At 40.7% G+C, this 12,459-nt stretch overlaps 1 protein-coding gene across 2 annotated transcripts in view; it reads right to left on the bottom strand.

Annotated features, from left to right (window-relative positions):
- cpt1ab (carnitine palmitoyltransferase 1Ab (liver)) overlaps positions 1–12,459 on the bottom strand; it is a 156,934-nt gene that overhangs the window by 13,500 nt on the left and 130,975 nt on the right. For both annotated transcript variants that reach the window (XM_039737040.1, XM_039737048.1), the window contains exons 12-15: positions 11,835–11,940; positions 8,425–8,541; positions 6,913–7,077; positions 4,078–4,212 (exon numbers count right to left, since the gene is read on the bottom strand). In XM_039737040.1, coding sequence (XP_039592974.1) covers positions 4,078–4,212; positions 6,913–7,077; positions 8,425–8,541; positions 11,835–11,940 — 523 coding nt within the window. The remainder of the gene's footprint in view (positions 1–4,077; positions 4,213–6,912; positions 7,078–8,424; positions 8,542–11,834; positions 11,941–12,459) is intronic.

The raw sequence follows: 12,459 nt of genomic DNA, 5'->3' as shown, positions 1-12,459 counted from the left end.
TGCAAAGGTAGAATGGGAGAAGAAAAAAAAATAAGAAACTAATTTCGTTCAAACCAATCATTAAATCAGTTCCGATTCTTTATTGTCATGTGTACAAATACAAGTACCATGTACAATGAAATGCTTGCTTGCATGTGCCCCTGCAGACAGTGAACATAGACAAAAAAACACACACACAATAAATAATTGAATATAAATAAGTAAAGAAATAAAACCAGAATCCGAGGAATACATAGAGACAGTGGCAGAAGTATATGTGTGGGTAGCAGTGGAGTCTGATTGCAGCTGGGTAGAATCTGTTCCTGAACCTGGACGTGCGCATCCGAATGGACTTTAGTTTTAGGAGGGTGAAAAGTGACAGTGCAGGGTGGCTGGGGTCCCGACTGATATGTTTCACTTTCCTGAGACAGCGTGTAGTGTGGATGTCATGGATCGCAGGGAGCTGTGTGCCCGTGATCTGCTTTGCTGTGTTCACCACACGCTGCAGAGCTCTGCAGTCCTGACCTGAGCAATTGCTGTACCAGGATGAGATGCTTCCTGTCAGGATGGATTCCACAGTACACCTTTAGAATCTGCACAGGATTGTGGGAGACATCCGGGCTTTACTCAGTCTCCTGAGGAAGTAGAGGCGTTGTCATTCATTCATATGATATGAGTGTGGCACAGTGGTTAAGCCTTTGGACCTCAAACCCTCAGGTTGTGGGTTCAAATCCCACCACTGGCAAGTCACTTCACCCCCCCGATCTCCAATCAGAAAAAGAAATGGGACCAATTATATCTCAAATGTTACAAGTCGCTTTGGATAAAGGTGTCGGCCAAATAAATAAGTGTAAATTTTAAGAAATATGAGTATGACTCACGTTATTCACTTGTTGACATTTACAAGTTTACATGTTTATCTTTTATTGTGTCTTCTATTTTTCTATTCATTTTGTAAAGCACTTTGAGCTACATTTTTTTGTATGAATATGTGCTATATAAATAAATGTTGATTGATTGATTGATTGATTGATTGACAAGGACACATTCATTCATTCATGAGGTTGTGGAGAACTCAGTCCAGTTAATTCATTTATTAATTTAGTACAATCACCAGAATAGAAAGGCAAGTGTCTGTGTGTCCACCTGGTGGCTATGTCACTGTCATTCCAACAGATGGTGCAAAACAAACCTTAACCCTTCTTTTAGAAACTCCGTATTAAATAGCATACAACATATGCATTGCATTCTTCATTCCAATGGATGGCACATCACAAATATTTGGAATAGTAAAATGCATTGTATTTGTCATTCTAACAGATGGTGCATCCAAAGCATCTGCAGTAATATGTTTTAAAAATTACAAATGTTTGTAATGCAGATGGAGTGACAAATACATTCCAATAGATGGCACACTGCCCTGTGGTGGGCTGGCACCCTGGCCCGGGGTTTGTTTCCTGCCTTGTGCCCTATGTTGGCTGGGATTGACTCCAGCAGACCCCCGTGACCCTGTAGTTAGGATATAGCGGGTTGGATAATGGATGGATGGATGACACACTGCAAATGTTAACACTGCGGTCTGTGATGGATACTGAGATTTCAATGAATCATAGACTGGGAGCGCAGCAAGTTAGCCATTTTAACGGGCAAACAGAACTCAAGTCAATTGATAACAGAACTTTTTTTCAAAACCTCTGAAACCAGGTAGGAACCATGCTTGGACTGGTCACCTGTGGCCCATTCATGAACAATCACCACTCAGACTAGCAAACACAACTTTGTCATGTCGGAGGAAAACCCAGCCGGACTTGGGGGACAAACAAACAACGCCTTTTGAGTTGTCCTTTCCAGAACATTAATACAATTATGACAAGAAAAGGCCATTTCGCCGCTAACCCCCCCCACCCCAAATGAAACCTTGACAATCCAATTCAATGAGTTTCTCTACAAATAGCATTGGAGTTGAGTCAAAGACCTAACCTCCACCACACTACCTGGCCACTTATTCCAACAGATGGTGCAACACAAACTTTAACCCTTGTCACGCACGCGCACATAGGGAGCCGCGTAAAGACCCGAGCTGCAGCACGAAAACTCCGGCCAAACAGGAAAAGCGGAGTACTAACCTCTCTCTTTTCCCACAGAAAGAAAGAAGCCACACCGCCATGAATCGGCCCAGAAACCTTAAACATACTTCCGCGTTCTTTTCCCCTCCTTCTGTCTTCTTCAGATGACGTCATGGCTCCCATCCACCACCTCGGTTCCTTCCCAGCATTCCATCTATCCATTTCCGGTCCCTCTCCATAAACGTTCCCCCCATTCATCATGTTTTGTCTGTTGTATTCTTTGGTTGAATCACTGACGCATTGTTTCAAAGCTGTACAGTATATGGGGCCGGACAACCCCAAAACTTTATGCTGTGTGTTTTGTTTATTTTACACCCTGCTTTTACAAATGCCAAACCAAATTGCATATAATGGGGACATATGCTTTGTACTTTTTGCCCAGAGGGGACTGGGCGGTCTCGTGGTCTGGAATCCCTACAGATTTTATTTTTTTCTCCAGCCGTCTGGAGTTTTTTTGTTTTTTCTGTCCCCCCTGGCCATTGGACCTTACTCTTATTCTATGTTAAATAATGTTGATTTATTTTGTTTTCTTATTGATTCTTTTTCTATTCTTTTATTATATAAAGCACTTTGAGCTACTGTTTGTATGAAAATGTGCTATAGAAATAAATGTTTGTTGTTTTCATTCTAACAGATGGTGCATTGTAGTAATAATACGAATTGTACAGTATTTTTCTGAAACATTTACTTGAGCATTACAAGAATTATGACAAGAACAGGCTATTCCGCCCCTCAAAAAAAGCTTGACGACCTTATTCACTAATGTCTTGTTTAATTCTTGAGAGGAGGAGACTCATCCACATATTTAAAATCCCCAAAGTCATCAATAAAGGAGACACAGCAACGCTCTTTCAGCTTAGTGGTGAACCTGTAAACAAAGACATCCGTGGAAATGAAGGGGAAGTGCATTTAAAACTGAAGCCAGGAAGCTCTCCTTTACACAAAGAGTTGTGGAACTCGGGACAAACTACCAAGACATGGAGCAGAAGCAGAAACCTGGAGAACCTTTAAGAAGAATCGGGATGAGATATCGGGACAGCTTAGCTATTAGCTAAACAAACGGGCCTGATGGACTGAATGGTCTCCTCTCATTTGTCAGATTTATTATCTTCTTGTCTTATGTTCCAAGTTCTCCCAGAGTAACACTGAGTTGAGCTTTGAAAGTCCTCACCACAGTATTTCCTCACTTATTTCATGTGTCTCTGTGGGGAAAAAAAAATCTTTCTATTGTTTGTGCGACGTTTTCATTGGTGGTCCCTGAATTCTTGTTGACAAACTAACAGCCTCGGGTCCATCGCACTAATAGCCTTCATAATGTGAACTGGTATCTTCACTAGTCTCTTACACAAGTTTCTTAAGCTAGGGGGTTGCCACCCAATGGGTTGGTTCCTTTTGGGGTGCGCAGGGTTGTGACTCGCCATTGTAATTAAAGTCAGAGGGTTACACACGGTTCACAAAGTGTTTCCCTGCAGGTGGTTTAAGCATTGAATATCGGTGGAGATTGTCCAAGGGGGACCTCCCACCAATCTGATAGTCGTCATGGACTGGGCCTCAAAGTCACTAAGACGGGCAAGATTGGATCGCAAGAAGAGAACCATTAGAAAGACTGCCTTCCACAAAGACTATCTGTCGGATATGCGCTTGATGGTGAGAAGTGACAAAGAATTGAAATGCACTATAAGACAAGTGACAGCTACTACCACTAAAATGGCTCTGCACACTAAGTGGAGTTATTGAAACCAAAGCTAAGCACTTGGCCACCGGGCCACTTTGTTCAGTTCTGTTCATCTTATGTTGTGCTACCAGGCATGTCACACTGCAGGACTCTTTATGAGCATCTTTTTCCTGTCCTTTCAAATCACCAGAAAGAGACAAGCCACTCAGCCCACAGACATCCCCAGGAACTCTTGGGCTTGTGCATCAGGTTCTTGTAAGCAACAGTCACACGTGGCACTCTTTCCGTACAGCTCACCGTTTTGCTGGGCTCTTCCATGGCACGCACAAAAGCACACGATTCTATCGTACACGAGCGGACAGTTTCAGTTCTTCCTTCTCTAAAGAGTCGTGTCATTGAGGCTTCGTAAGTCAGGCAGAATTTTTTTTTGTCCTAAAAGAAAAAAAACACAAAGGGAGCGCTGCATTACATTCACATTCGACTTGTGCTTTCTACAAGTGTCAGCTTCATTCAGGTACCGTTCATGCAGTCGTTCTTCTGGTTTAAAATGACAAAATAATGTTTGCTACGAGTGATGAGACAGGGGAGTCCATTGCATCCCACTGCTTTTTTAATATTAAAAACAATAAGAATGGCATCCATGTATCAGTTGTGTTAATATACTTTGCTGTGGTTCAGGGCTGTGGAGAGCCAGGGGCTGTCATGGGATTCTGGACAAATGTGTTGGTACCCCTCCACTAAAAGAGAAGACCCCACAATTAACATGAAATAACAGACAAAAGTAATTGGCCCTCATCATTGTTTACTTCATATTTACCAGAAATCAGGCTCTGCTTTAGAGTTTTGATTCAACAGAATATTTCATAATAATAACACAAACATGTTGGGGCCCTTCACCTAATATTTTGTTGCACCTTCTTGAGAATTTTCAATCCCTGAACACAAGTGATTCCTGGAGGTCTCCATGAGACTTCTGCTCCTGTCCAGTGGTCGTTTGGACCACTTGTCCTGAACAAGCTGCTCCGGCTGGAACAGCTTTGAAGGGGTCTTCTCCAGACTGCATGTTTCAGGTCTTTCCACAGATGTTCAATGGGTTTCAAATCAGAGTTCATAGAAGGCCACTTCAGAATAGTCTTCGGGGCTTTTCGCTGTGTGTTTTGGCTCCTTTTCCTGTGGGAAGGACCCATGAGCTGCGACTGACACGGAGCTTTTTGACACTGGGCAGGGTGTTTTGTTGCAGAATGTCTTGATGGTCTTGAGATTTTGTTGTTCCCTGCACAGACTCAAGGTACCCCATGCCAGAAGCAGCAAAACAGACCCAAAACATCACCGAGCCTCCTCCTTATTTCACAGTAGGTTTGATGTTCTTTTCTTTGAAAGCTTCATCTTCTTATCTGTGGAGACCAGAGCTGATGTGACTTGCCAACAAGCTCCAGTTTGGTCTTATCTTTCCAAAAGACATTCTCCCAGAAGCATTGTGGTTTGTCAAATATGCACTTCCACTTTCAGTGGGGTCCTCCTAGGTCTTCTTCCATTGAGCCCACTGTCACTCAAAAAAGTAACGGATTGTGTGATCAGATACTTATGGACCGTGACCTTGGAGTTCAGCTGGCATCTCTTTGCAAGTTGTCTTTGGCTTTTCGTCTACCATTCTCGCTGTTCTGATACCCATTCTGGGGTTGATTTTGCTCTTTTGGTTGCATCCAGTGGAGATGGCTACACTCTGATGGACCTTAAACTTCTTCATAATATTTTTAGCTGTTGTCCCACTAACATTAGGCTGCTTGGAGATTTTGCCTTTAACATGCTTGTCTCTTGTTTTTTTTTCTGATCTTCTCAGACAACTCTCTCCGTTGCTCTCTCTGGTCCATGTTCAGTGAGGGACACATGATGACACCAAACAGCATTTAAATCGGCTGAATGACTGACATGTGGGATACGAATTCAAGAAAACAGCAAATTCAGAAAATCCCTCAAATCCAATTACTTAGGATCTTTTCTAGGATTACCAACAAATGTGTCCAGGCCATTTTAGAATCCCTTTGTCTTGTCACATTTCTTTTGCTTTACTCAATGACATATCAAAGGCATGCAGGTACACAGGGTACAATTGCTTTTCATTTCATCACTTTTCAGGGGGCATACAGCATTTTTTCAATGAATTGTAATGTGTTCACATCTGTGTGTAACGACTTGGTGATTGGTTTCTTAAGTAGACTTCATTGGGTTGCTTCTCCAGGTCAGACCTGTAGGTTTTTGCTCCAAGCAGTTTCTCAATCTGTGGGTGTCTCGATGGATGCTCAATAATCCAGGTAAGGAAATTCTAGAAAGCTAATTCAGTTCATTTGGACAATAGTTTTATTTTCCAGGGAGATACATTACATCACTCATCCAAGTGACTTCCTCAGTCTCAGTTGACTGCAGGTTTCTCCAACCTTATAAACAGTACCTTGGCCTAATGACCAAACAAGCACCATTGACTAGCAATGGGCCGTTTGATCAATGATATGCAAATTGTCAATTGATCAATGACCATGAGTACCATTCACAGAGAGTTGGGGAATGGCTGCAATCAGCACATTGTAAGATGGTGAAAGATGTACCCTTAGGACCCCTCCTCGGTTCAAAGATGGTCGTTCCTTTTTCACGTAAATGGTTTCCTTGACTCCTCGCTCAAACCAACGTTCCTCCCTGTCCAGGATGTGCACATCTTCATCTCTGAAAGAGTGACCACTGTCCTGAAGATGTAAATAGACTGCGGAGTACTGGCCTGACGAGGTAGCTCTTCTGTGTGACGGAACGTATCTCCCTGGAAAAAAAAGCTATGTCCAGATGAACTGAATCAACTTTCTAGGATCAATCTGTGGGTCATTTTACCAAGAACCACCAATCCCTGCTTATGCATTTGGTGAACTATAATGACAATGATCTACTGCCATCTGCAGGAAGTTAGGGGAACTACAGCCAACAAGTTATAAAGTTAGATAAAGGTCAATGCATGTGTGCTTTAAAAATGTATTTTTTGGATCAAGGCTAGCAGTTGGAATGAGTGGAATTTAAACATTTTTTTCCCAATGGAAAAATCTACATAAAACATTGAGACAAAGGATAGGAAAGGAAATTCATATTTACCCTGAAATGGGCCAGCTGAAGAGCTAGCTGGACGAAGGCATCAGGACTCGTTCTGCACTTTTTGATGAGGCCTTTTCCAAAGCTTGTGAACAAAAAGGTATGGGAATCTACATCATCTGCCAATGCCTGTGCCACTGCCAGGGAACGCTCTATAACCATTTGGCACTGGAAATGAAGCACAGTGGAGGATGACAGCTGATGTATTCGAGAGACCGCATTAAACTCCAGACATTGTAACACAATACTAACATCCGCTGCACTTCAAGGCGCTCGTTAACCTGTCATTATTTTACTATTAATAACCCTCCATGTTTGTACATTTTACTTCCTGTTTTGATCACTTGGGAATGTCAAAACCCAGATATAATCTATTATAAAAAAAAATCTTACAAGGAGACGAGACGAGATTTTTTCGGACAGACATATGTCCCGTGAGATTTAACCACGCCTGGGGCCAGAAATAAAAGACAAAGAGTAGATGACAAAGTAGAACTTCGTAAAGAATTCAAAAACGTTGGCGCGGTACACATGCAGAGCAGGTTAGAGATAATGGAAGTACGAAAATTTGAAAGTCTCAAAAAAGGATAGGAAAGATCGCATTAGCACAAACAAATTGAAATTATTAGTCGGTGAAATAACAGAACAGCGAAAAGAGATCGAATATATTGTTCGGATTTAAATTTTAAGTCGGAGACTTGCAGATCGTCTAATTTGTGTTGCCAGTGAGAATTAAAAGATTCCAAAAACGTTGGCGCGGTAAGAAGTCCCGTGAGAAGGAGACTTTTAACTTGACATTCTTTCAAGTCATCCCCTACTTACAACCATTTTCAAACAAGACCACGGTCATCTAAACTCAGTTGTGTGAATGCTTTTGGCAGACACACTTCCTGTGCTCTTAGTTCTTATAAATTAGGGTTAGGTTTAGGGTAGGGGATAGAAGCCTTGCGGCTCATAAGGTGCATTGGTACACTTATTTCAGGTATAAAAAATTATTTAATCGGAATTCCTTATTCTGTGAATTTTATAAAGGTCTGATGATCCTCTTAGATGACAAGTCCACAACTAAGCAAAGAAGAAAGAGCATGGACAAACACTCGAAAATGTAATTTTATTTATTAGAGAGAAAGAAACGATATTCACTCACGGGGAGTTATACGTTGCATTGTCACGATGTAAGTCCAAACACGGAATCAAAATTCAATGTGATCTTGAAGAAAAGTTAATTCCAAACATTGTTTTACTAAAGTTTTAAAATAAAAGTAAAAATAATGCATATGTAACAATTCCCATGAAAATAATCTCTTTAAATTGTATATCTGGTTAACCAAACACGGGGGTGGGCGAGCAAAGCGAGCAGGAGTCAGAGCCCCCTAGAATTATTAAAAAACATTACTATCTGGATGAATACTCTTTGAAAATGATTGGTTCTTTGCTGATCAATTAACACATGCTGCAAAATTTCATTTTATTTAGAAACGGGAAAACATGAATGGCAAAGCTGTGATCTCTCACCTCCTGAGAAATATCCCACTGCAGTCTCTGAGGCACAGGGATGCTGAGGTTTGGCTCGCCTTTACAATGGCCATCATCTCTGTACTTCAGCTGGAAGCTGTCATAGGATAAAACTTGCTGAGAAAACAAAAGGTTGATTTTTTTTTTAAACAAAGGATAAATTTGGCATTTTTCAAGTCGAAGATATTTCTTCACAAACAAACAAATATTTTGCAATGTTGGCTATGGGGCATGTGGAAAAGCTTAAAAACTTAGCAAATAGGTTCAGTCAATTAAACCAAGTCATGCAGATCGAGTATTGATCTGTATCTTGCAATTACACACACTTTGTAAAATAGTTTATACACGTGTCACGCATGCTCAGCGGAGGATCTCCTGACGGGCTCAATCGAGGTATGTGATAACCTGGCAGGGCAAGAGGGGGCGCTCTCACTAATGTTCTCTTCTTCTTCTTCTTCTCTCCCTGCAGCACCAAGAAACCGCCCAATGAGGGCACGCAACCCCACCCCTCACAGTGAGGGCACTTAGCCCCGCCCCTCTCAGTTTGTGCATTATAAGAAAACCGGCCATCTAAAAGGAGGCGTCATTTCCACTAAGAGTAACCCACCAGACGGAGCACTAGAGAATGACTCTTATTTCGACAACCGAGTGCTTGTTACTTTGTAGTTGGGCCTGAGGTGATTTATTGTATCACCTGGTTTTTGTTATGGGCTAAGGTAGTAAACGGGATGAGGCGACTGGTGTTTTCCGACCTTTCCTTTTGTGATACAACCTGTCATTCCTGCACACGGCCACAACATGTCACTTTTGAACAAAAAATAAATAAATAAATGGCAGTAGTACGTTCAGCCATTTTAAAAGAAGACCAGCCGGGCATGATAACCCAGCACTTTGTCTTCCTGTGCAACAAATTTCCATCTTCTTCACAAAAGACCAAAACACAGTAAGCTCCGAATTTATGTTAGAACTCACACAAGTGGAAAAAAAAGGTATATTCCCCACAAAAAAAACAGTACCAGGAATATGCGATAAAATGATTATTCCCAGATCCATTTTGTCGTCACAAACATGCATCAGAAACACAGACAGCATGTTTTTGTATATCAAAAATTGTGCTGCTTTATCGGTACATTAAGTTTCCTGGTGGTGTTCCTTGCCCCATAGCCTCCAATGTAAAGCACAGCATATGTTTTTTTAATTTATGGAAAACACTTTACTTTAGAACATAATTTCACATTGAAATTGTATATATACAATGATTGTGAATAAATAAACTTTAACTTAAAAAATACTGAACTTACCATTTAATTTTCCCTTGGGGACTAATAATGTATTATCTATCTATTGTTAGCAGTAGGGGGAGCCACTGAGCCTCCAAACCCCAGACACACAAGACACAACACAACTCTGGATCCAATAAACAGATTTTTAATCCAACCAGCTTCAATAATACAATAAATACAATAAACACATTATAAGTTAAAGTTAGTAAAAAGTTACAGATTACTAAAGAACTGCTAAACTACTCACCTTGTCTGAAGGATGCCACACATCTTTGTCTCCCAGCCAGCCTCACACACGTGATTGATTTGCACAGTGATCGTTCTGTATCACATTTTCCACAACTTTTTGCATATTATTTAGTGCAATAAACTTAGAATATACTGTACAGTAATCATGGACCTAAAATGTATTTGCGAATTTCTGCATTTGTGGGGATCATGAACCCATAAAACCAGCAAATGACCAAGGGATAACTGTACTATTATATGCCATTTTTATAAAAATCTGTAAAATTGAAATGCCCCTGTTGGTAACATCTGTTTCAGGTTACCTGGCATGGAACTAGTCATTATGACTCTCCCACTTAGGGCTGGTTTATACTTCACGCTCAGAATGCGTACGCACACTCATCATGGCTGCTGCGCGTTCCCAGCATTCTTTTGATGCGTCTTCTGAGCACATTCTCAGAAAATATTGCAAGGCATGCACGAGTTGCAGTAAAGCCAAAAATATCGGTGGCGTGTGTGTTCAAGTTTTGGTAAGTTGAGGTCAGCATCATTGTTTACTGTCAACATGTAGATAGATAGATAGATAGATAGATAGATAGATAGATAGATAGATAGATAGATAGATAGATAGATAGATAGATAGATAGATAGATACTTTATTAATCCCAAAGGGTGACCGCAAGCCAAAATGCCACTCCAACAGGATAAATCTATGTGCGTCGATGTTGGATGAATGGTTCGATGCAGTGAGGCAAATCATCAAACTTACATGCTGACATAGGAATGTATTTGTGGTGCTTTTCTTCATCCATTTCTCGCCTAGGCAATACAAGCGTTGCATATTCCCCACCATAGTGATTCAATACCATCTTTTGTGTCACTGTTGCTGCCCTTGTTTTTCTGCACCTTTGCAACACCATCAGAATGCAAACAATTTTTATCTTTAAGGATCTTTTTGATCTTTCTTCCATCAACTCACATCACAGCAAAACCGAACGTTGTTTTCTCACCGTGATGATTTCTCATACTGCCACCTGGTGGAATCCTCCAGATTTACTTAACTCTTTCAGGGCTAATTATTTTTTCATTTTTCTCCCAGGTCTGAATATTGTTCCCCAAAACTAACTAACATTAAACATTAGCTTTCTCAGATCATCTGTAACACGGCTTACATACTTACTACATACCTGTTTGTCTAACCATTTATATTCTGAAAGGCACTTCCCAGAAAGGAAACAGCTACCTGCCTTTCGTTTTTGATTTCCAGATCACTTGCATCAAAATCGGAGTTTGATAAGTCTGTCTGACATAGCAATAATATGCATAAAGCAAAAAAAAATTAATAATGCCCAAAGAGTATTTTGCTTTGCACATTCGCTTCGTTTTTTTGTTCGACATCAATGCCATTCTAGATGTTGTTCACTCTATGCTCCTCATACACACACAGGGATTCGATGTCAAGTCAATGAGTCTTAACAGTCCTCCTAGCAAAGGTGGTCTACCGTAACGTGATGGCGAGTTTTGTCGACATCTACAGCTGATTATTATCCTCTACCCCTGGATGTTAACTAAAGTCAACATCCAACCTCGAGCCCTGCTGTTGACAAAAGTTGACATTAGCCCTAAAAGAGTTAAAGTACACGTGCAAGTATAGACAGTACACTGCTCACATAGCAGCGGCACCCTCAAACACACATGCTTCCTAGCGTTAAGTATATCCCCGGCCTTAGAGTTAACATTCATGGCCAATGAACACTCTCTGTTTCAAGCTTGCACCCTGATGCTTCACTGCTGCTATCTGGGGACATTATCTTCTTCACCCACACTGTGACAAATTGATATGTTTCTATGAGTTTTAGTTAAAATCTTAACATCCGCAACACGTAGCTGATACTGTACCTCCCATAGATGTCCCACAATAGGAGCATCAGCCCAGGAATGTTCTGCATTCAAGCCCATTGTGCCATTCTTATAAACAATGAAATTGAAGGATTTGTCAAACCACCTGCAAGACAAAGCACAAGACACTGAGTCACAAAAATCAGGTCAAATGACTACAACACTGTAAAAAAGTTCAGTTTTCTAAATTAATATTGTGAAATACCCAGAATTAGGAACATCAGAAATTATTCTTTTTAAATGGCATTTGTAGCCGTATGTATATTTAATAAATCAAAACAAACAAAAACGGCAATTTGAATTGTACCTATTGGGCAATGAGCCAGCATGGTGGGTAGCTCTTCAACCAAATCTCAGTCTTCATTACTTTCGCTGCATATATTGTAGCTTTATATACAGGCTGGTCCAGATCTAATTATGCAATTTGCATTACGCTATAACTTATTAAGTTTATTACATAGAGAATTCACAAAAAATTATTTTTGTTGCCGATAGATGGCAACAAAATGGCGGGGAGACGGTTGTCAGTCAAACAGCAATTCTTTTGTCTTATATTGTTTTCCTGCATTGCATTAAAAGTTGAATAATTAGATCTGGACCACCCTATACATATACAGTGCCTTGC

This window comes from Polypterus senegalus, chromosome 1 (assembly GCF_016835505.1).
Source record: "Polypterus senegalus isolate Bchr_013 chromosome 1, ASM1683550v1, whole genome shotgun sequence".
NCBI lineage: Eukaryota > Metazoa > Chordata > Cladistia > Polypteriformes > Polypteridae > Polypterus > Polypterus senegalus.
The sequence above is the reverse complement of the archived record's forward strand: the minus strand, read 5'-3'. Positions and strand labels throughout refer to the sequence as shown.